Source organism: Balaenoptera musculus, chromosome 15 (assembly GCF_009873245.2).
Source record: "Balaenoptera musculus isolate JJ_BM4_2016_0621 chromosome 15, mBalMus1.pri.v3, whole genome shotgun sequence".
NCBI lineage: Eukaryota > Metazoa > Chordata > Mammalia > Artiodactyla > Balaenopteridae > Balaenoptera > Balaenoptera musculus.
Genome location: NC_045799.1, coordinates 60,443,971 through 60,470,315, shown reverse-complemented (window position 1 = coordinate 60,470,315; position 26,345 = coordinate 60,443,971). Strand labels below are relative to the sequence as shown.

General features: G+C 41.0%; 1 protein-coding gene across 1 annotated transcript in view; it reads right to left on the bottom strand.

Annotated features, from left to right (window-relative positions):
• The window catches only part of SHISA9 (shisa family member 9), a 297,904-nt gene that overhangs the window by 23,613 nt on the left and 247,946 nt on the right, over positions 1–26,345 (bottom strand). The window contains exon 3 of the mRNA XM_036824265.1: positions 5,513–5,668. Coding sequence (XP_036680160.1) covers positions 5,513–5,668 — 156 coding nt within the window. The remainder of the gene's footprint in view (positions 1–5,512; positions 5,669–26,345) is intronic.

The window sequence follows — 26,345 nt, the reverse complement described above, 5'->3', positions numbered from 1 at the left end:
CATCATTTTGTGGGAAGAAGATGACCTGAATCAGGCTATCCCAAATATGAGTCTTGGCTCTTTGGGCGTGACTTTGGGAAAATTACTTAACTATACCAAGCCTCAGTTTCCCCATCTTTTGACTTTGGGACTGATACCTCCTTCAGAGGTGTACTATTTGGGTCGATGATACTAGCTCACTTTCCTCCATAACAGTGACAAAAAGAAAAACTAGCAGAGGTTAATTCACATTTGAGGGGCTTATGCATCACTTAGGGTTTTCACACATGATTCCTACAGAAAGAGTGAAAAAGAATTCCTGCCACATCTAAGTGCACTGTTGCTGTGGTTTTAAAAAGTGCTATTGGAAAATGTAACATGGTACTGGGAAAATAGTCCCTAGACTGTCAAATAGCAACAGAGAAAATATTTTCTTATTAAATTCTTGAATTAAAAAAAAAAAGGCACAGCCTTTTATCAATAATGCTGTTACTTCCTGTCTCTTTCTCTCACCAGGCAGCATAAGTTGCACTAAAGCATCTAAAGGGCATGTGGTCAGGAACCTATAGCAGCTGAGGATTTAAACTCTCAAGACACCTAGAGGAAAAACTAGACACGGGGCCAATAGGAGCTAAATGCCAACGTACAGGCAATTTTCCATTTGCAAAGTCCATCAGGAATTACATAAAAGAGTGGTCTTTTCCCAGTTCTGGAGGCAGGAATCACCCATCTCTGAATCATCAGGTGACCCTTAGGGATATTTTCACAACTGTCTTTGCAAACATTGACCTATGAGGAACCATAAAGTAGGTCCTTGCATTGTAACCACCCATCCACAGGTGGCTCAGGCCAGAGGATTTGTGTGCTTAACTGAATTTTCAGGTTACAGTCTGGCTCAGTCTAGAACAACACACACTTCTTGACTTTTCTTGGTAGAAAATACTTAGAAAATGTTTAAACCCACATTTCTGACTTAGTAAGGAGAGTTAATTGAGTGAAACAGAATCTTTCTTTGATGGATTGTAGGAGTCATAGCTCTGGGCATATGGACCTTCACTGTCCAGGCTATTGACGGGGAGAGTGAAGAGGTTTGGGCCGCCTCTTTGCTGGCCCTAAGCACAACTCAGAAAAGTCATTTGCTGTTTGCTTGCTTGCTTGTTTGTTTTATCAGAGTCCCAAAGTGAGTTAGCTTTCAGGCACATCTTTCCCATCAAACTAGGGTGAAGGATATGGACCCAACTCTCTATTTCCTTCAAAGTGAAATCTACCAATTGCATGTTAATCAAGGTACCCGTGTATTTGGAAATTCAAGGAAAAATATGACCAACAAACAATTCTGGTCTGGAGACTTTCATATGGGGCAGTATTGATTGAGGGCTGACCATGTACCAGGGTAAGCACTTTCCCTGCACTGTATCACCAGATCTTCCCAATAGACAATTAGTTGTATATTTTTATTATCTCCATTGTACACATGGGGTAACTGAGACCTGGAAGGTTGAGTAATTTCTGCAATAAACGTATGAACTAGATCTTAAACTCAGTCCTGACCAATTGCAGGGGCAGTGCTACATGCCACCATCTTGCTGATGATCTCATGCTCCTGACATGATGTGGGTGGTGTCTGTCACGTGGTTTTATTCAGTGGTTTTACAAATATGTATTGGGAGGGCTTATTAAGATCCCTTCATGAGTGATCACAGAGGCCACAGAAGCAATAACCGATTTGTCCTGTGCCAGCAGAGATAAGATGGGCTTTACCCTTTGTGGAAGACGGCAGAGAAGAGGAGGAAAAAGCCAGGAATCATGCAGTTTTAGAGCATGTCAGACCTCTGCCGATGTCAGTGGGTCACCAAATACAGACCCCCAAGTTTATTCACCCCAAGGAGAAGAATAGCCGAGGGTGAGGTCTGGAGTGATTTTGAAAACACTGAAGTGAGCATTTATTTTGTTACTATTACATGGACTAAATGCTTAAAATAATATTTGAGTTATTGATAAAACAAGATTTTTTTTTTAAATTACATAGTCCAAAGGCGATATTTGATGCTTGTGTTCTCTGGTGTTCTGCTGAGACCAATTTTCCCAAATAGCTCTACATGGTTGAAATGGCAGGTGGGGGATGGGAAAAGTTAAAGAAAGGAAAAAAGGGAAGAACTTTTGAAATGAATAAAAATACTAGTTCAAAAAAAAAAAAGATCCCTTCATGGTGCTACATGCTGGGGATACATCGATGAAAGGGACGGACTTGCTTCATGCCTCAGTGGGACCTACAATCAAGGGACACCAGATTAAATGTTTGCAGAATGGATGAAAGCGTTGAACAAATAATCATTCAACTTCATCACTCCTTCTTGTACAGAGTACAGTGAGGTGTAGCCTCTTACATTTCCCTAGTGTATGCTAATATTTTACAATAACTGGCCAATGAACTCCTTGAGAACAGAGACCGTTCTGTAGTCACATGCTATATAGGACCAGATGTTACATTCCCAAATCCCTGAATTATAGAAAGAAAGGAGCTCTCTTTAAACATGAATGAGTGTGATTTCAACAAGCACACAACAAAAATAAAATTAAATAAATAAAATAAAAATTAAATTAAATCAAATCAAATTAAATAGATGGGAAGTCTTGTTTGGGAAGAATTTATCTCAGGAACTACCAACAATTCCCACGCTTTTCTCGCCAGAGTTGGTAGTGAATGAAGGAGACATATTTAATGGTCCACGGGCATTCTAATGAGTAGAATGAGTAGAACTGGTTAATTTTCCAATTTTAAAATTAGAATGGGGCTTGGAAACTAGAGAGTTCAGGTTCTTCACTTTTCACACGAAGAAGCTGAGGTCAGGGGGTTTTGGTGACCAACCCACTTGATGTTCTGAATATTAAAGCCTCCAAGAGAACACTGATTTTTCCAGAGGTATTTTTGAACTTGGCAGTTAACCCTAAAGGCTGTCCAAGTCTCCCCTTATTTACTGAATTGAAATTTTTAGAAAATGAGTCTGGTTATCAGAGACTGCAGAGCTTTCCACAGCAAACCATTTTTTAAACAACTTCTCTACTGGGTGGTAACGATTTTGTTAATGAAACGCATTTCATCATTCACAGCACAGTCACATTATGCCTTAATAGAGAACCCTTGAAAGAATGTTTATTATGGGATTTGCATTTCATTTGGGCGGGCAGACTCTGGACTCCTGGGTAACTCATCGGGTCATGCATTCGCTCAGTCTGCCCCTCACTGGACCTCACAAGACCATTACAAGACCATCTGTGACTCAGATAAAGCTTGTGAACTCCCATAATAGTCAGAAAAGAAGGACCAAGAAGAAGAGGGGCACATCAACCATAGCCAGGACTGGGGAGGGTACCCCAAGTGAGACCCTTCAGAGTTTTTAGAAGATACAGGGGTGCTCCCTTCCAACTAAGCTATTCTTTGATTCTTGTCAAAGACAAGCTCATTCCTTCATTCAACAAACATTTCAGGAGTTCCAGCTTTGTGGAAGAAAGTGTTACTCAAGGAGTGTCAAATAAACTTTCAGACTGCAAGCTTAATTCTAAATGCACTGCAGACATTTGCTATACCAAGAAGCCCTGAGTCAATGCTGGACAGAATCAAGGAATTCTGTTGGAAGATCCATTTATGATTTACCCAAAGAGCTACCGGGTGTTGAGGGGGAAGGAAACACTGGGCCTAAGTTGAAGAAATGAGTTGTTTTGGGTAACAGGACCAGTTCAAAAAGAAAAAGACGTCTGGGTGGATTTTTTTTAATGCAAAAGAAGAATCAAGTATAACAGCAGATGCTCTTCATCACCTAAATGCAAGGCTCAGAAAGGGAGGTGGGCCATGGAATAGTGCATGAAGGCTTCTGCAGTTACATTGGCACAGATGCCCTGACTCTTTCTCTCCTAGGCAACAGCTCCCTTCCCTTCCTAGTAATATCTGAGTTTATCTGAACACGCTTAGGATGTATGTGCTCTGCAAACACACAATATGGAATAGAAGAAATCTGTGGTCATGGGTGTAGATGAGGGTTGAGGTGGGTGGAGAAATTCAACAGGAAACGTGGGAGATTACTATGTAAAGTCTTACGAGGCTTGGAATTTAGGCAGCACAACCTGTGCCCTCAGAATTATAAGCACCCCTCAAACCCTCTTCAAATGGTTCCATTTGGAAATCGTGGGATATTGAGGAACATGAATACCTAAAGATGGACTTCTGGTTCAAATGCTAAGCTCCAAGTATGTGCCTGGCCCTCTGTTGGGCACCAATATGCTTGTTTTATGAATCTGATGTCTGTAGACCGTGGTTCCGACAGCAGCCTAGACATATGATCATGTCTGTGCTTTGGTTTCTGTCCTGAGTTTGTAACAGAATTAGGATATTTCATACTGGAATTGATCAGCACATGTCTCCTGTCCCATCTCCAACGAGGAGCTTGGCAGTGGGGAGAGGAAATAGGATGAGAAGCTGATTATAAAAGAAGGCATGGGGTCTGGGAGTCTTCTGCCCGCCCCAAAGCTTGACTTTGCTGTGCATGCTGCTTCCATCCTATAGAACGGGGCCATGAGTCATTTGTTTAGGAGGCTGGGTCACCGTCAGACTCCCTCATGTACAAATCGGGGGAATGGACTGAATCCCAGCCCACCCAGGGCTGTGGGAAGGGAGCAGCAGGAGCACAGGCTCTGAAGTGATCAAAACACAAGTTCAAGTTGCCCACAGGCTGCTTGATTTGGACAAGTTAAATTAGCCTCCCCGAGCCTCAGTTTTCCTAATCTGAAAATTGGGGCAATACTTATGACTTCCTCTTTGGAGCACTATGAGAAAATAAGACAGTGTCTATAAAAGGGGCAATGCAATGTCTGGCACTTGATAAGAACTCAGGTAATAGGAGCTCCAGGCTCCCCCAACCCCCCAACACCAGAAATGTTTACATCTGGAAAAACAGGAGTTCCCTGAGATAGGAATGTGCAGGCTTACTGACTTCTCCGAGAGGCTGGACTGTGTGGGTGGTGAGTGTCACACTGAAAGGGCAGGGGGTTCGGAGACCAAGTGTCCTGGATCCTAAGTCCAGGTTCCCTGAGGATTCGCTAGGGCAGACGGTTGATGGCGAAGGGGCTGAGGTATCGGTATGATCCAATGAGTATCCACGTTCTCCTTCTCCCCCACCCCCACCCTGCCCCACACAGCAAGGTAGGACTTGACCTGGGGCCAAGAGAGAGCCGCTGAGGGGCTCTGGTCCTTAGTAAATTGTGTCCCAAGTAAAGAGACCCAGAATACATGAGAGAGAGACAGTGAGAGAATGAGACAGAGAGAAAGAGAAATAGAGATTTTGAAAGATAGATAGATGATAGATAGATGATGGATGGATAGATAGATGATACATAGATAGTAGATGGATAGATAGATGATGGATGATAGATAGATAAGAAAGACAGAAAAAGGAGTAGAAAAAAAGTAGGGGATAAGGAAATCTAGAAGGAACAGAAAAGTACAGGAGAGAGAGAGAAGAAACAAAACAGCACTTACCGACAGCCTTCAAGGAGGCGTACTTGTTGAGCTCTTTGCCAGGCGGCTGCTGTTCGTAGGGGTTGGAGATCTGGCCCAGGCTGGGGTAGGAATGTGGATGGCCCATCTGCTGGAGCAAAGGGGAGGTGGGCACTGCATTGTTCATCTGGGTGGCGTCTAGAAGTGAAGAGAACAGACGAAGATGGTCACCAATGGGGCAGGACCTTCTACCCACCCCCACCATGGCCACATCCCTTGAGACCAAAACTCCATGCCCTTTGGGGACACGAGAGGGAGGGCAGCCGAGGATGGGCAGGTATATCGGCAACAACCAACTCTGCATTGGAGAGCAGCTGAGGATGGATGGGTAAAGAGCAAAGGATTCCCCTAGAACACTTCCATCTCCCCCCAAATTAACATAAGGTCCTATCACTGTGGGGGCTACTTTTATCAAAGCAACATACATATAAAAAGATGACCAACTTCAATAACAGTCAAGGAAATGCAAGTCAGGACAACGGGAGGCCACTCCCCTGCCAAGAGATTGGCAACAATTAAAAGGACTGAAGGACACCAATCTAGCAAAGATGTTGGAAACTCGACAGCCTCATAAACTCACGGTGGACATATGATTTGCTGTATCTGCAGAAAGGAATCTGGCAGTGTGTATGGAAATTTAAAATGCATGTGTATGTTGACCAAATAATACCACTTCTAGGGATGGAGCCTTCAGAAATACAAGCAACAGAATGTGAGGATATTTGTTCAGAGGCATTCTTTGCACCATGGTTTGTAAAGTGAAAAATAAAAACCACACAGAAACAACCTGAACTCCTATCAATGCAGGAATGCTTAAATTATTGTACATCTGTATTAGGTACATAATATGTACATACATATGATGGCCTATCATTCAGCTGTTAAAAAAATGAGTTAAAAATCAGTTAACCATACATGTGGAGAGTTTCTTATGGTTTATATTGTTAAGGCAAAAAAAGCAAATGTCAAAGTAATACGCATAACAGGACATTTGGTTTAAAGAAAAGAAAATCTGTGCATATTTTTGTGTGCTGTGGTTTGGAAAGACTGAAAAAAATAGGTAAAAACACACAAACTGAATATTGGCTACTTAGAGGGACTGGAATTCATGGGGGAAAAGGTTCAGGAATTATTCTTTGAGCTGTTAAGGGTTTCTGTCTTCACCCTGAGAACAATGGGATGGACGGACTGAAGGCAAGAATGAAATGGGAGTCACGGAGTCCAGGTGAGAGAATTATGGCTCAGTTTCAGGCAGGAAGCAAGGGTTCCCTCCATCTTCATGAAGCACATCTGGAGATCCAGATCAACATGGCAGTACTTGCTGGCAGTGCCTTGAAAGATCCCCTTTACCAGCATGTGCACCCGTTTCCCAGCCACTGTGTCGGTTGCTCAGAGCTCACAGGTGCCCCTAACATCCAAAAAATCGTTCTCGGCTGATAGGAGCCACCATCCTGGGCTTAATCTGCTTAATGTCCCTCACCCTCAACACCCAGGGTGGGTGACAACAAATGCCCAGCTGACACTAAGGTACCAAGACCAGCCCTTGCCTCAAGATGGGGATAACTTAATGGAGCAAGGGGGGCTCCAGAGCTCCCATGGGTTGAGACAAGTTTAGAGCAGGGGTCAGCAAGCTTTTTCTGGAAAGGGCCAGAATGTAAATAGCTTAGGCTTTGCAGGCCATCCAGTCCAGAGACTACTCGACTCTGCCCTTGTAGCAAGAAAGCTGACATAGACATTATGTCAGCGTGGCTGTGTGCCAATAAAACTTTATTTAAAACTTTATTTACCAAAATAGGTGGCAGCTGAATTTGGTCCACGGGCCATAGTTTGACAACCCCTGGTCTAGACTTTATCTGAAACTGAGAGCCCCATCCCTTTGTGGCTCCTTTATCTTTCCTATTTTGTTTCCCTCACAACCTTAGAGAGGTGTGGGTGTTTGACTCCCTCAGAGTCTCATACACCTGAACCCCTCTCTCAAGCACTGCTTCTAGGCAATTCAACCCGTGACATATATAGAATAAGTTTGGCTTTAGAAACCAATACACTCGAACGGAAAGAAGCAGAGTTACCACAGCTGAGACACAGAGATAAGGAGAGTATTTTTATCACTGCACATGCATGGGCCATCCCACAAGCCCAACTGTCTAATGGGAATATCGCCAAACATAAGCCAAGTCGCCCAGCCGCTGGCCAGCATCTGAGGAGGCGGGCATGTCTCCCTGCCATGATAACTCTTTGGCTGGGATTCAGCTGGGGCGGAAGAGTCCTAAGATTAATGAAGTCATGGTGGAAATGTTGTCTCATGTAAATTACAGCTCTCCCTGTAGCCTGGACCCCAACGTCCTCTGACATTTTCCTCTCCAGAGCAACCTGCTGGGGAGGTCTGTCTGCTTCCCCTGGGCATGTCAGGCCAGACATGTTTGTGCCCAAATGTTGGTGTAATAGGAAGTGATTTACTGTAAGTTCTCATTGTTTGCTGCTCTGTGGGGTTTTTTCCCCAACACACACACACACACACACACACACACACACACATATATATTTTTAGTGGACAGCTACTGTTTTGTGTATTCAGAAGTACCAGTTCCAGGCACTCTGCTTCATCCCCATTTGACTCATGTGATTAGCTGCCAATCACTGTAACTCTCTTAGTTTGGGTTTTCCCAGAAGTCACTGAGATAAGGACTCAAGTACAAGCATATTTGGGAGGTGATGTCAGGCCATACTGCAGACAAGGGTGAGGGAGCGAGATGGGAAAGAGAAAGAGGCAGATAAAGAGTCCAATGCCCAGCAAGGGGCAACTGTGGAGAATGGGAGTTTAATCCCACTCTGGCATTCTGGTAAATGGTGTTGAGTGCATGTCTCAGAATTCTGTCAGCCCGTGGGCGGGCAAGTGAGCCCCTGAGTATTTATGTGCCAGCTCTCATCAGTCGTTGCTTGAGGGCTGCTTCTGGGAGACAGTAATTCCTCAGCACTTGTAACCTACCATGTTCGTGGGCAGAGTGAGCTCTGGTAGCCAGAAAAACTCTTACTCAGAGATGTAAGTAAGAGCTGGCAGTTGGAAATCAGGTCAGTAACTCACCCTTCTGGTCGCACAGTGAACATGTGATCCAAGTCAGACCAATCACAACACCTCCTTCTCCTCACAGTTATCGGGCCAGAAGTGAGCATGTGATCTAGGCTGGGCCAATCAGAGTCCTTCCCTGAATTTTTTCTATTGGAAAGCTTTGGAGTCAAGGAGCCAGGAGACCATGAATTCAAATCAGTTTCACCCTACCATGTGAAGAAAATCTTTCTTCATTGTGAAAGAATAAGGAAAGAAGCAGAGGAGATAGGGAAGCCCCTTTCTGAATAAGCTAGTGTGCTTTGGGGTTACTGTCACGTGCAATGTAAGTTCTGACTAGTGCAACTGTTGTCCGGAATCCCTCTGGGAGGCTGGAACTGACCAGAAGGGAGGTTTCCCATGGGGCCTGCAGAGTGCACCAAGGTGGAACAGGCATTGGTCCTGGATTTTCTACAGAGCTTCAGTAGAAATTTCAAACAGCAAATTGACCGAGTAGTGCATAGAGAATGCCCAAGGACATTCATAAGTTAATTAACCAATATCTTAATGGCAGGTTTTTTTTTTTCTGGAAATAGACCCTTAACTAGTTACAGAGCTGACACCACCTAAGCCCATCAACCAGTGGGAGCCCTTACTCCCATCTCTTTGCTCCCTCAGTCCCAGATCCCATCCACTATTTTCAAACTCTGTTTCCAGTCCTGCCAGGGGAAATGCTAAACACTTCATTAAAGAAAAAAAAAAAAGTACAGAGATATTCCTTACCACTTGGGATAGCCTTTTACATTCTTAAGCAGAATACTCCATTATAAAGCATTTGCTTTTGGATGATTTCTCCCAAGTCCTGAGCTAACTCAGGGGCAGCGAGTAGTTACTTAATGAAAGTGGGTAGGACTGAGATGGCCCACCAAAGTGATCCATCACAAAGGAAAATGAGGCTGCCCCAGAGTCACATTCCTCCTTTCACATTCAGAACAACAGGAAGCAAATTTCTGGCAGTTTTAGATAGCCATTTTTTGCTAGCTTCCAGGTGCTGATTATTCAGAAATACTGAAATCCAGGCTCAGGGCAGCAATCAAGAATTATTAAACAGACATTGGTGACTGGGTTTCTTAAATGTTATTTTCATTTTACTGAGCAGGAGGATGGACCAGACCTGGCAACCCGGTTTTTCTGTGAGTTTTCCACACATAATATCCAGCTAAGGAGGACAAACAAAAGAGTAGATGGGAGATAAGCTCAGGTTGCCATCCAAGAAAAACAGAATAAGGTGAGTGAAGAGAGAAGAGTAGGTTATAATGTGCAAATCCTGACCTTGTCAATTGAGAGAAGAAGCATACGATAGGAGATAACTGTTTGAATGTATGTATATATGTAGTATGTATATATGTCCATGCACGTGTATGTATTTATATACATATGTACACAAATATATAATATAATGTATGTTATATAATATATATTGTATATTTTATATATTATATAATATAGTATATAATACATACACTAAGTATATATACTATGCAAAAGAAATTATATATATAATTTATGTATTATATATTATACATTTTATATATAATTATGTTTTATGTATTATGTAATATAGTAGGTATTTATATATGTACACACATATATAATTATATATTATCAATTTTATATATTATATAATATAGTATATAATATACTAATTATACTATGCAAAAGAAATTATGTGTATACATAATTTATATATGTACTATATATATTTTACATATAAATTATATATGTGTGTGTGTGTGTGTATATATATATATAATTTCTTTTGCATAGCCATGACCATAGAGGGAATCCAGTAGGACCAGCCATGTCTTGCTCCCAGCAGTATGGTTTCTCTTCTAGATACACCTCAGCCCCAGGGATGTCTTATCCACCTCACCTCTGTAGAAAGGTACTTTCTACCCAAGGTCACAAAAAAACTTTCCCTGCCTCATTATAATTTTGCAACTCCTTCTGATCCTTAGAAATAACTGACGAGGACTTGCTGTTCTGGGATGCTGCATTCCGTCAAGACCCTCAGTCAGCAAACAAGAAGTTGATAATGTCCCCATGTTCTCCTTCCTAAGACAGAAAATGGGCCTCACGTATTTGACAATCATTTTCAAAGAAAGTTAAAATACACTTACTCTATATAGAAGTATCTGGCAGACTTACACCAAGGTAACCACCATGTAAGTACTGTTATGATGTGGTATATCTTAGTTACTAAACAGACTAATGAATGCAATCCAGATAGGGTCGTTAAGGTAAAAATGCTCAATTACAAACCCTGGGATGATGCTCTAGTTTTCTCAGAGCAAAAGAGACAGATACCAACTATCAGAAACTAGACCAGTTTGGCTCATCTTGGAGGAAAGGCAACAATAGTAAGTTTTGCAAGGCGTATCACAAGGAAGAATTGCACAGAAAGGCACAAGATGGTCAAAGAGTGCTGTTCTGTGGAGCATATATTATGTGCCAGTCACTTGGTAATGAACTTTTATGCGCTATCTCCTTAAATCCTCATGTCAATCCTGTGAAGTAATGATACAGGAACAATATATCTTTTAAATAATTTTTTATTGTAGAACAATTTTAGATTTACAGAAATACTGCAAAGATGGCACAGAGAGTTCCAATATACCTGGACCCAGTTTCCCCAATAGGGTACATTTGTTACAATTAATAAACCAAGACTGATATAACTATTAACTAAAACCCATACTTTATTCAGGTTTCCTTAGTTTTTGCCTAATGTCCTTTTTCTGTTCTAGAATCTCATCCAGGTAGCACATTAAATTTAGTCATTGTGTTTCTTTAGGTATCTCTTGGCTGTGAATTTCTCAGACTTCTCCTTATTTTGATGACTTTGACAGTTTTGAGGAGTACTGGTCAAGTATTTTGTAGAATGTCCCTCAGCTGGAATTTGTCTGATGTTTTTCTCATGACTAGACTGCAGTTATGGGTTTGGGGGAGGAAAACCATACAGATGAGGTGACGTTCTCATCATAACATGTCAAGGATACCTTCTGTGATGACATCATTATTGATGTCATAAATATCAATATCGCTGCCTGAGGCAGTGTTTCTCAAATCTCTCCACTGTAAAGTTACTCTCTTTTTCTCTCTTCCCATACCATACTCTTTGGAAGGAAGTCACTATACAGAACCCACACTTAAGGAGCGGGAAGTTACGCTCTACCTCTCTGAGTACAGAGTGTCTACATAAATTATTTGGAATTGTTCTTCATAGCAGATTTGTCTCTTCTTCCCCTTTTAATTATTCACTCAAATATATATGTGTGTGTGTGTGTGTATATATATATATATATATATATATGATATATATTAGTGTGGACACATGGATATGTATTTTATACTTTGGATTAGAATCCAATACTATTTTATTCTGTTTCTTCACTCAAATTTCCCCAGGTTTGGCTATTGGAATCTCTTTCAGTTGGCTGCTACATTCCCTCCTGCCCTTTTTTTGGAGAACTTTCTTACTTTCCAGCAATGCAAGATGCTCCAGGTTCATCTTGTTTATTTCCTGTCCCATCCTAGAATCCATTTCTCCGAGGACCCTGGCTCCCTTTCTTGGAGAATGGTGTTAGAAACCAAAATCTGGGTGCCAAGTGTGCTCATGGCTTCTAGTCCCTCTCAACTGACTGAGCAAGGAAATCTATGTGTGTAGACTGACTCATACATATATACACATCTATAAAAATTTATATATGTAACCATCTGTGTCTGTATTAAGCTTAACATGAATTCATCCTGATGTCTCCAACTCTAATCCATTATCACAGGGATCAGTCTAGCCTTCTCCCCTTGCTCATTTATAACCTCCCACCCCAACAATGAGAAGCCTGGCTCCCATCCTCCACCATCCATTTACTTAGTTGTTTAATTCCAGTATACATGTCTAGCAATATCAGAATTGTTAACCCATAGTCCTATGGGAAAACACCTCTACCAACTAGACTGCAGTCTTAAGGATAATGTATTTTTCAAATTATTAGTGTGCTTTTCTCTTTTGTCTTCCTGAGTATATGAGGTTTACCCCAGATGGCCCATGGCATCCATATACCTAGGTAAGGCTAGGAAATTAGGATTTATTAAAGAAGGAACACAAAGAAAAATGGTGATGATGATATTGATTAATGATAAAGAAGGTGAAAACAGTTATATACATAATAAACAGAGAGGTGTTATTATTTCATATACAAACTAAGGTACTATTCCAAGAGTCCCTATGAGATACTATTATTAACCCCATTTTGCACAGAGAGGTTTTGTGATTTACCCAAAGTTACACCACTTGTAAGTGGCAGAGCCATGCTTTGGACCTGGCAGTCTGACTCTGGAATCTGTGCTCTTAGGCACCTCCTTACTCCCTCTAAAGGAGTTAAATGCAAGTTTCTGACATTCAAAAAACAACTGTGCAGCCAGAAAATAATAAAAATTTTAAGTCACAATATTGATTTTGGAAGGTAGTTTTTACTAAATTCCTTTATCTCTACTCTTTAGCATATTAAGGACCAGTCTTGGTTGGCAAGACCACAGAAGTTTTTGGCAAGGGTGGACCAGAGAGGAAAGGGATGGGAAGGCTCTGATTCTAGGAAATTGTGAGAATGAAAAGAAAGAGAGAAATAAGGGGGCCTAAGATCATGTCTCTCAACTTTCCCCCTTTGGTCTTCAGACCCAGGTGAAGGAGAAGAATGATGGATGAGTTGAGGGTAATGCTGAGGGCAAAGACTTCTTGTCCCACTCCGCTGTTTGGGATTTTGGGAGAAACTCATGGTGAAGAAGCTCTGAGCTACCAGGGGGTAGCTGAGCCTGTTAAGAAATAAAGTAGTATAAAAAACTAAAACTAGAGTTACCATATGATCCAGCAATCGCACTCCTGGGCATATATATGAAAAAGATGAAAACTCTAATTCAAGGAGATGTTCAGCACTATTTACAATAGCCAAGACATGGAAACAACCTAAGTGTCCATTGACAGATGGATGAAAAAAGAAAATGTGGTACATATATACAATGGAATATTACTCAACCATAAAAAAGAATGAAATAATGCCATTTGCAGCAACATGGATGGATCTAGAGATTATCATACTAAGTGAAGTACGTCAGACAGAGAAAGACATATATCATGTGATATCACTTATGTGCAGAATATTTTTAAATGACACAAATAAACTTATATACAAAACAGAAACAGACTCACAGACATAGAAAACAAATTCATGGTTACCAAAGGGGGAAGGGGGGGAGGGATAAATTAGAAGTTTTGGACTAACAGATACATACTACTGTACATAATAGAGATAAACAACAAGGACCTACTGTATAGCACAGGGAACTATATTCAGTATTTTGTAATAACCTACAATGGAAAAGAACCTGAAAAAGTATATATATATATATAAACTGAATCACTTTTCTGTACACCTGAAACATTGTAAATCAACTATACTTCAATAAATAAATAAAGTACCAAAAAAGAAAAAAAAGAAAAAGAAATAAAGTGGTATGGTCTGAGTACAAGATTATCTGGTTGGAGTTCTTCAATGACCCTCATGTACCAGAAGGCCTGAGAGCAGGGGTCCTGCTACAGAACTTGTCACTCTGGGGCAATGAGTCCCATACAGTGGCATCGAGTGAGTTTCCTTCCACTTTCTTTTACACTTTCTTTCCCAAGTAGATGGTTAGCACAGCCCAGCTCAGACAAAAGTCATAGACTCAGAAAGGCCAAATAGAAAAGCACATTAACCATGTGAAAAATTTACCCCTGTTTCTCTAAATATTACAATCCTATTTTACAGATCAGGAAACAGAAGCTCAGAGAGGTTGAGGTGCTTGTCCAAAGTGACACAGCATGTTAGTAACCATGGCAAAATTGGTGTTTCCTCCACTAAGCTAGGCTGCCTTTAGCATGGACCAGGCTCAGCATTAAGCCTCCCCTATGAAGAGAGACTCTTCTGTCTTCTGAGTATCTTTCCTTGTAAAATTTCTCACTTAGATGAGTAAACCACTGGCCTTTTTGTTTCCTCTTTTATCCAGAGAATAGAAGTTACTGTTATATCTAGGGAACAAGCTGGGCTCGCCCATCCTGAGAATCCCCTACTGCCTTGTGGAGCCCACCTGTGCTCTGACCCCTCCCACTCGGCTCATCCACCTATTCCTCCTCATGTATCTGGCTGTCTACGGCGTGCCAGGCATTGTGTTTGGTGGACAAGTTCTAGCTCTTACACTGCTTACTAGCTAGAGGAGCTCATAACATTTTTCCGAAGCTTTTTTCACACTTGCGAAGTACCACATTTCTGCCTGGCCCACAAGGCCATGTTGATCCTGCCCAGGGTCCTTCTTCACCCCTACTCTTTCCAACACATTCTCTGTGCCCCGTAATGTAGCCTCAGCAGACTCTCTCCACAGACCACACCATCCAGAACAACATAATGAAAGAAGAATGGAGTTTTGAGTCAGTCAGTTCTGCATTCAAACTCTGGCTCTTCCATTTCCCAACAGCATCTTTGGGGGGTGTTATACAACTGACTCTGTGAGTCTCAGTCTTCTCAGTTCTAAAATGAGGACCAGAACATAAACCCTCTCAGGGTTTGCTGTGAGGTTTAGAGACTGCACGTATACCATGCTCAGCATACACGTGGAACATAATAAGCATCCAACATAGTGTAGCTAAAGCTTTATGGCTTCCAATAGTCAGGGAAGCCAAGACAACGTGATGGGTGGCCATGAGAAGAAGAGGGTGTTAGGTTTCCCTAAGGCGCTCTCTGGGCTCAGAATTCTTGGACACATTCCAGATTATTCAATTGTCTCAGAACTGGACAAATGAGAGAGAATAACAGGAGATATTCCTGTGGGAACCAATTGCACTGGTAATTCTCCTAACAACAAAAAAGAGAATAGACATTCAGAAATTGTAACAGAGCTCTGGCTTTTAGCTCTGTTTTCCTTTCTATCCTATCCAAACCTTTACATCCAGCATCCTTTTTAAGAGAAAACCTGAAAATTATAGTTTGAAACATCATGTAGATTTTTCTCTGGCCACAAGCAAGCAAAAAAAAAAAAAAAAGAATCAGATCAAAGTCAAAATTACCCTGAACTTGTCAAAAGAGAACATAGCAGGCTAGCCTCTTACCAGAAAAGGTTGATGTAAAAAGAGAATTCAATTCATATTATTGAATCTTGGTGGCAGAGGGTCCAGAGGGAATTTGTGATAGAGAAAAAATGAACATATATCATTGGAAAACCTTTGGCCAATTGGGCATGTGTGTTACCCAAGGGTTTATATTTTTAAGCATGCAAAAAAAATTTTTAAAAATTTTGAGCATCTAGGATGTGAATATTTTGAAACTGGAGTTGTTAAACAAATATTTATTTAATGTTCACTTCTGGCCATCTTGTGTGCAGACTCTGAGGGACAGAGATTCACTTCAAATCTGAGGTTGTGCTCCAGGGAGATGCACGCCTAGGATAGGAGGCAGATCAAGAACAACACAGGTGAGAAGGAGGAGAGTTAAAACCAGAATGGTTAGTACTATGATGCAGCAAAACACAGAGTTCTGTGAAGGCCCAAGGGAGGGGGTACCTAACCCAGGTTTAGAAGGTACTTTTTGAAAAATACTCTCTAAGACAGTAACAAGAAGAGGACTTATTAATTTGAAGTAGCATCGTGTGTCTGTTCGAGACACTACAGTTTATTGGCGTCACTTCTGAAACAGGACCTCTCTACGGTGGCTGAGCTCACCACTGATGGCTCAGCGTCATCATTAAAGTATCAGAGGTGGTTGTTTCCTGCTCCAAGCAGCCGTTTCCCCAGAAGTCAACCTGACGGGCTCGTGTAATGATGGATGTTTGTCCCTTCACTCAGGACAAACATCCATCATTACACTACTTCATGAAATTGACAGATAAATGGACAGATACATGGATAAAGAAGATATATATATACCCCACATCTTCTTTATCCATTCATATATATATGTGTGTGTGTGTGTGTGTGTGTATTTATACACACACACACACACACAGGAGTCTGGGATTAACATATACACACTACTATATATAAAATAGATAAACAAGGACCTACTGTATAGCCCAGGGAACTATATTCAATATCTTATAATAACCAAAAATTGAAAAGCATCTGAAAAAGAATATATATATGTATAACTGAATCATTTTGCTGTACACCTGAAACGAACACATTATAAATCAACTATACCTCAATTTTTTAAAAAGGTTAAAAAAAATAAATTTAAAAACAATTTTTTAAAAGGATTAAATGAGGTCATATGGGTGGGCCCTACTCCAATCTGACTGGTGTCCTTACAAGAAAAGAACATTTGGACACAGAGAGGCACAGGCAGAGGAAAGACCATGTGAGGACATGGCAAGAAGATGGCCATCTGCAAGCCAAGGAGAGAGGCCTCAGAAGAAACCAAACCTGCTGACACCTCGATCTTGGACTTCCAGCTGCCAGAACTGTGATAAAATTAATTTCTGTTGTTAAAAAAAAGAGCCCCCAAATGCAAAGGCTGTTTCATTTCTGCTCCTTCTCCTCCTCCCTCTGTGCCCTCCTCCTAATTCCACTGATTTAAGTTTTCTTTTCTCCCCCATCATGGTCAGTCTGTTTTATCAGCTGCACGGTGAGGAGCTGCCAGCTGTCTTGGACTTTATTGTTTCTAGTCCTAATGTGTTGTGGGATTTGAAACGCGATACCCACGCTTATTAGGATAAATTGTAAAGTAACCACTAGCCGCATATCAAAATAGTATTTCTTCTGCAAAATGCTCTCCTTTTTTTCCTATATATTTCCCAAGCTATCTCTGAATCATCTTCCCCGTCTCTGCTTAAACATCCTGTCCTCCAGGGGACCTCCCCAACCCCATCCTATCCTAGTTACCACCGGAGCTCTCTGTATTCACTCGCTAGGGCTGCCATAACAAAGCACCACAAACCCCGAGGGCTTGAACAACAGAAATGTATCATCTCCCATACAGTGCAATATTACTCAGCCATAAAAAAGAATGAAATCATGCTATTTGCAGCAACATGGAGGGACCTAGAGATTATCGTTCTAAGCATAGTAAGTCAGAAAGAGAAAAACAAATACAATATGATATCGCTTATACGTAGAATCTAAAACACTACACAAATTAACATATCTACGAAACAGAAACAGACTCACAGACATAGAGTACAGACTTGTGGTTGCCAAGGGGAGGGGGGTCGGGCAGGGAAAGACTGCGAGTGTGGGATTAGCAGATGCAAACTATTATATATAGGATGCATAAACAACAAGATCCTACTGTATAGCACTGAATAACTTTGCTGTACAGCAGAAATTAACACAACATTGTAAATCAACGATACTTCAATAAAATTTAAAAAAAAGAAATGTATCATCTCCCAGTTCTGAGGGCTAGAGGTCCGAGATCAAGGTGTCAGCAGAGTTGGTTACTTCTGAGTATGGTGAGGGAGAATGTTTCACGCCTCTTGCCTAGCTTCCAGGGGTGTGCTGGCAATCATTGGTGTTCCTTGGCTCCTAGATGCATCACTTTGATCTCTGCCTTCATCTTCACGTGGTGTTTTCCCTGTGTGCATGTCTGTGTCCAAATTTCCCTTTTTTATAGGACACCAGTCATATTGGATTAAAGGCCCACCCTACTCTAGTGTGATCTCATCTGAACTCATTACATCTGTCATGATCCTCTTCCTAAACAGGGTCACATTCTGAGGTACTGAGGGCTAGGACTTCAACGTATCAGTTTAGGGGAGGGAGGACACAATTTGATTAGGGACATCCCCTTTCCTTCCTTTCTTTATCCACATGAATACACTGATTTATTTTCAATGCCTGTTTTCCCACACTTCTGAGGTCAGTGAATACGGTCACCTCCTCCATCCCTCCATTTCCAATGCCTATCCTAGCTCTTTGCATGGAACTGAATTCTAATACAGGAAAGGATAAGGGAAAGAAAGAACGATTTTCAGGGACCTGCTATATGACAGGCAGCATGCAAGGTGTTTTACCTAAAAGTCAACTATTTGTCTAAGAAAAATGCATTGAATGTATTGGCTTAGCAACAGCCATTTTAGTTGCTCTGAAATTTGTTTTTGCTTTTTGGAGTGTCTATGCAGTGGATAGGTGTTTTATTTATGGACCATTTGATGCCTGGACAGCAAATGACAACAACAACGAAGTAAAGCAGTATAACAGATGAGAAAACTGGGCTCAGTTTAACCAAACACTATGGACGCTACACTGCTCAGGTGTGCATCTTTCAGGTGATAACGAAGGACATATGCCCCATGGATGGAGGATGAAGGATGTTCTACACCAAGTCTCTAGTAAAGGCAATTCCGCACAGGGGTTAAAGGATCCACTAGCCAGTCCCACTTCAGGGGCTGTTAGAGGAATTTTCCAGCGTGCACCAAAAAGACCTTTAGCTCATGCTGTGGTTGAAGATTCAGAAAGCCAATGTATGTGGCATGATACTCTTTGATTTCCTTATCACCCACGCATTTGGTCTACTCAAGAGCCCACTTGATTAGGGTGCAAATCTCCCCCACTTAGGGCCTGTCACAAAGAATACAAGTGACTGGTTATGAAATTCACAGTGATGGATGCTACCATCTTTCTCCCTCTTTTCCAGATCTTCTGAAGTCCCCTAAAATCACCTCCTCTCACTCAAAATGCCAATCCCTCCTCTTGAAAAGTATCTTAGAGCAAAATGAGATTATGGAGAGTGAACAGATCAACTAGAGACAGAAGACTTGGATTCAAATGCTGCTCCAGCAATGTATCAGCTGTGAGGCCTTAATCAAATTAATTGACCTCTGGCACCTCTGTTTCATTGCATATGAAATGGAGGAAATGGGAAACTAAGTATTAAATTACTGAATGCAACACACATGCCAACAAAAGAATTAAAACCAGGATCTCGAAGCGGTATTTGCATACCCGTGTACCTAGCAGCACTCTCACAATACCCAGGATGTGGAAGAACACACGTGTTCATCAAAGGATGAATGGATTTGAAAATGTGGTATATTCGTACACTGGAATATTATTCAGCTTTAAAAAGGAAGGAAATTCTGGGACTTCCCTGGTGTTCCAGTGGGAAAGACTCCGTGCTACCGATGCAGGGGGTCCGGGTTCGATCCCTGGTCGGGCAACTAGATCTCACATGCATGCCTCAACTAAAGAGTTCGTATGCTGCAACTAAGAAGTCCACATGGGACTTCCCTGGTGGCGCAGTGGTTAAGAATCCGCCTGCCAATGCAGGGGACACGGGTTCAAGCCCTGGTCCGGGAAGATCCCACATGCCGCAGAGCAACTAAGCCCGTGTGCCACAACTACTGAGCCTGTGCTCTAGAGCCTGCGGCCACAACTACTGAGCCTGCATGCCACAACTACTGAAGCCCAAGTGCCTAAAGCCCGTGCTCCGCAACAAGAGAAGCCAGTGCAGTGAGAAGCCCACGCACCACAACGAAGAGTAGCCCCCACTCGCCACAACTAGAGAAAGTCTGCGTGCCAGCAATAAAGACCCAACACAGCCAAAAACAAATAAATAAAATTAATTTTTAAAAATAAATAAAAAGTTAAAAAGATTTAGAAAAAGAAGTCCGCATGCCGCAACTAAAAGATCTTGCGTGCCACAACTAAGACCTGGCACAGCCAAAATAAATAAATAAATAAATAAATAAATAAAATATTTTTTAAAAAGGGAAGGAAATTCCAATCCATGCTACAACATGGATGAACCTTGAGGACATTATGCTAAGTGAAGCCAGTTACAAAAAGATATATACTATAGGAAGCACCTAGAGTAGTCAAGTTCATAAAGACAGAAAGTCGAATGGTGGTTGCCAGGGGCTGGGGAGAGGAGGGAATCAGGAGTCAGTGTTTGATGGGTATCAGAGTTTCAGTTTTGTAAGATGAAAAATTTACAGGTGGATGGTGGTGATGGTTGCCCAACAATGTGAATATAAATTACACTACCGAACCATACACTTAGAAATGGTTAAGGCGGTGAATTTTATGTTATGCATTCTTTACCACAATTTGGGAAAAAAACCACACATGCCAAGTACTTTACCCACACATCCTTCAAAATACCCAAACCCATGGCATAAGTTAGGCATTATCATCTGCTTATTTTGCAGACAAGAAAACCGAGGCAAAGGGAGGCTTTGGTCAAGGTCACAAGGTAAGAGACAAAGTGCAGCTCTATCCAAAGCCAGTGCTTCTTTCTGTATACTAAGTGATTCTCTATGACAGAGTTCAGGATGTGATAAAACAAGGTACATCCTGAACACACTCACCTTAGTGCTTGGCACACATGAGAGCCTGTAATGTTAGATCCTTTCCCCCATACCATTTCCATTTTTTAAAAATTTAAGCCCCTAGAAAAACAACCTAGCCATTTTCTTATCTGAGAATGCTCAAGGTGGTGATTGTTGGTTTTTTTTTTTAATTTACTTATTTTATTTATTTATTTTTGGCTGCATTGGATCTTCGTTGCTGCGCGCGGGCTTTCTCTAGCTGCAGCGAGCGGGGGCTACTCTTCATTGCAGTGTGCAGGCTTCTCATTGCAGTGGCTTCTCTTGTTGCAGAGCACGGGCTCTAGAGCACAGGCTCAGTAGTTGTGGTGCACGGGCTTAGTTGTTCCACGGCATGTGGGATCTTCCTGGACCAGGGCTCGAACGTGTGTCACCTGCATTGGCAGGCGGATTCTCAACCACTGCACCACCAGGGAAGTCCAGGTGGTGATTATTGAATAAACCAAATCCTTTCTAATTACAGGTTGAGCAAATTCATTCACTTATGAAATAATCACCATGTGCCATTCCTAGGCCAGGCATCTTTCTGGGTACTGCAGAAAGAGAACTGGATAAGGCTCACTCCAGCCTTTGAGAAGCTCAGTTCAATGGGGGGAACAGACAGGCAAACAACTTCCCTATAACACATGTGATTACAATACTAAGTGGAATAAGTCAGAAAGAGAAAGACAAACATCATATGATATCACTTATATGTGGGATCTTTAAAAATGATACAAATGAATTTATTTACAAAACTCACAGACATAGACTATGTCTGTGAAATAGACTCACAGACATAGAAAACAAACTTACGGTTACCAAAGGGGAAAGGGCGGATTAACTGGGAATTTGGGATTAACAGATACAAACCACTATATATAAAATAGATAAACAACAAGGACCTTTAAGGACCTACTGTATAGCACAGGGAACTATATTCGATATCTTGCAATAACCTATAATGGAAAAATAATCTGAAAAGAATATATATATATATATAAAACAGATTCAGTTTTATATATATATAACTGAATCACTTTGCTGTACACCTGAAACACTGTAAATCAACTATACTTCAATATAAAAAAAAAGTAGGCTTGTCATACTAAGTGAAGTAAGTCAGAGAAAGACAAATATCATATGATATCGCTTATATGTGGAATCTAAAAAAGGGTACAAATGAACTTATCTACAAAACAGAAATAGAGTTACAGATGTAGAAAACAAACTTATGGTTACCACAGGGTAAGGCGGGGGATGGATAAATTGGGAGATTGGGATTGACATATACACACTACTGTATATAAAATAGATAACTAATAAGGACCTGCTGTATCAAACAGGGAACTCTACTCAATACTCTGTAATAATCTGTATGGGGAAAGAAGCTAAAAAAAGAGTTGATGTATATGTATATGTATAACTGATTCACTTTGTTGTACAGCAGAAACTAACACAACATCGGAAATCAACTATACTCCAATAAAAATTAAAAAAAAAAAAAAGTAGGCACAAAAGTCAGAGGCTATGTCTGTTTCAAGATGGGACATAACTTATAGTAATCCCTCCGAATTCCTAAAAACAATTGTCAAATATAAAAAATAAACTAAAAATGCAAAATGATATCACCATAAGCTATCATTATGTGTCTATGAGTGGCAAAAAACCCCCAAAATTTAAAAATCTGACAATTCCAGGTCCTGGTGAGGACATGGAACAACTGAAACTCTCATACCTTCTGGGTACATTGTAAATGTCTAGACCCGATGGCCTCTTAGAACTGTATGTCATAGGTTCCTGGGCAATCTAAGTTAAGAAACTAAGTTAACCAGAGGTAATTTGCCTTATAGACTCTTGGGATATTTTCGTAATTGCCTGATAACTCTCTCGCATTACAAAGCCATCAATGTCCTAGGCCAACATCAACCCAAAGAAAGAGACCTAAACAAACATTTCAAGTCTTGTTCCATCAATTCCATCCTGCTCCCAACACAACATTTTAAGGCCCATAGTCTTCTGCCAGGGAGAAGTAAGAGAGGGAGGTTTTGGCTATGACCCTTCCTCTTTACATTAAGAGGATTCTGTTCCCATCCAATGGCCTTGTCTTATCCTTCAGTTTTCCAACTGGACCATGGATTCTCGGATATCCACACTGAACCTAAAAATTATTAATTCATACAATAAATAGGAGAGAACGGTCTCTTTCCCCAGCCCCATCCTCCTTCCCAGAGGATGATCATCACTGGAGCCAACGCCAGGAGCCGTACTTATTTAACAGTGGATTTTCCTTCAATTGCTTGAGAAGGAAAGGAGGAGGAAGGTGAGTTTGCTTGGGCGTGAATCTTGGTTCTGCCTTTTTTTTTTTTTTTAATTCAAATAAAATTTTAATGGTTTCAGTTCAGTACAACTGAAAATGTAGTGTATTAAAGGTCATTTTCTATTAAATTTCAAATTACAGGTTGTGGGCCATTTCTGAGCAGGAATATCATATCCTACTGAATATTCAACTTATTAACTAAGGTGATTGACATGGTAGGAGGTGGGGAAGAACAATGATCAGCTCATAGAATTTGGCTAAGAAAGGAAACAAAAACAATGCAAATAATAATTAAAATAGCCACAGATCTTAGTAAAATAAAAATACAATCCCAAATATCCATCTCTTAAATTACTAGAAAAAAATTACAGGTAAAGTTACAGCAAATACAATCTTCACAGATTTGGGTAACTTTACTTGCATTTAATAGTGATTTTTAAGCCCTACAGCCAATGAAACCATTTTAAAAAGCACTATGAGGACTGGACATTTAGATGTCTATACACAGACCACCTTTAAGATCATTTTCTTTTGAAAATATTCTCTACTGAACAGTAGACCCAAAAGGGGGAACAAAAACCCATCAGTCACATTTACATTGCATTTGGGGAGGCACTAATATCTTTGGCTGATCTGAGATTATTCTCAGTGTCCCATATAAATAAAAAGACCAAAAACTTTACAGTTCAGCTTGAGGAAATAAAAAGAAAGGCAATTCACATTATTTATAATGTCACATATACAATGCTGTGTTACTAAGCAATGAACACTTTCATAAAAAAATTTATTTCACACTTTTATACAAATATCCACAGGTATTTTCTAATCATGAGATAATTTTACAATGCTAGTTAGTATAAAAATGTATCAAATGCAAACAGACCAGTGACTTGACTTGAGATGACATTTTTAACAACTGTAAATTTAAACACCACTACATTCTTGTTTCTTTTGTTCTTGAACCACCCTTGCACCCCCCCTCCCCCTTTTTAGGACACTAAGTTTATGTTGCAGGTTCTGGTTAAGCAGAGGCTTCAGAACCACTGAACTTGACACTTATCCCCTAGGGATGCAGGCGAGATGCCCAAGGACTATGGCTTTGCGAAGACAACACCTTGAGTTTGGCCGGTAATCAGAGACAACTCTTCTGTGTGTAGTGATAAGAGATCCGAGTAACATCAGTTCTACTTCTTGTGCAGCCTGTGATTCTGATGGGGACTGGCAGATCTGTGCCTCTGCCTACTAGGATCTCCCTCCCAGGAGGCCATCGACAAGGGGATCTAGGTGACCTGTTGACGGAGATCCGTCTATCCTGTTGTGTTCGCTACTGGTTACAAATTCTATTTTCTGTTCAATTAGTCAGACTAAAGTTTTTCACTGTGTTTGTTTGGCAAAACGAATTAAACAGAAAGTAAGGTTTAAAAAAAAAACAACAATATTGAGTAAATCTCTTAACATCTCTGATTCTCTGTTTCCTTGCTATAAAATAGTGATAATCATTGTATCTGTCTTACAGTGGTGTTGGAAGGGCAAAATAAGATAAGGGTTGTAAAGATGTTTATGCCTAGCACATAGGTGGCACTCAGTAGATATTAGGGAGTTGTTGTTATTGTCATGGAAATATCTGGCCACTCAAAAGCCTTCAATGTCAAAAAATGAGATAGGAATTAGGTTTGTTTCAATTCTCAGACCCCCCTTGTAATCAATATCAGGCCTTTCTAGAATGACTGATATTACTGAATAGGGCAGCAAAAATAGTCCAGTTGGCTGAGAAATTGGACCTGGAAATAGATCAAGCTAGCATACTGTCTGGACACCACATTAGTATCTTCTGCTTCTGGGCACTATTGCTAAACCCAAACGTGGCTTCTCTCTAAGGCCTTGTAGACCCATGGCTGGAAGCTGGGTTCCCTGTTGCATGTTCCCCAGGTCTCTAGCCCAGACAGAGCATGGGGGTGGGAAGCTGTCTGCGTTGCTGGAGATGGGGAGGACTCTCCTGGCATCTTAGAGCTAGATGACTCTGTCAAATAGCCAAGTGGTTAAATGTTGAGGGCTGTAAATGAGGCTCATCTGTCAGTCGTGGGCGAGCACCAGCTCCATCTGCTGTGTCAGAAGCCTGGGGAGTGAGTGGAGGAAGCAACTTATAAAGCAGGAGGCCCAAGATGGGAGGAGGGAGCATCCTCAGGAGATGACAGAATTGCGTACCTTGAAGACTCCCCCAGTCCCTTCAAAAGTTTTATAGATAAAAAACAAACAAACAAAAGACCTAAAGAGGGGGTGGGCTTGGCCATGGTCACTCAGTTAATGTGCATGATGAGTGCCAGGATGAGAGTCAACTCTCCAGAATTCCAGAATGCTTCTCTCTCCACACAGACACACCTGACTCAATTTACACCTAACCCATGGGTGGAGGAGATGCTCTGAGCAACATGAGAATAGAACATCCCAGGTCTCTTCATATGCTTGCACTTGTTCTTCAAGTTCAAGTACCTGTTCCTCTCTACAGAACCTCAGAATAGACCTGATCACATTCATTCATTCAGTCAATAGATATTTTTGGAGTACCTCTATGTACAAGGCATCATCCCAAGCACTGGGAATGCATCGATGAAAAAATGGACCTAGTTCCTATTTCTGGGAGCTCATAATCTAGTGGGCAAGACAGATTTTAGGCAAAAAGAAAATCATATGAATATATATATATACACACAAATTATGCCAGTTTTTGTAAAGAAAAAGTATTGGGCACTAGCTGTTCCTAATTCACATGTTGTGGGATATTATGAAGAATTGACTGCTATGTTTCCCCCTCACCCCACACTTCTTTGTATACAGTGACCCTTCTTCATTGGGCAGATGGCCACAGGGCATCCCAAGTCTTGATGGAGAGTTTGAAGGAAGGAATCAGACAACAAAAGAGTCCGATTCCAGATTTTTGAGCTTCGAAACACAGCATTGATATGGACAAACATTTGCTAAGCTAGTATTTTATTTCTGGCCCAGAAGATATGAGGAATTCTTGGTTACAGGGACAAAAGTTAGATAAGAGAGCAACTGAGTCACCT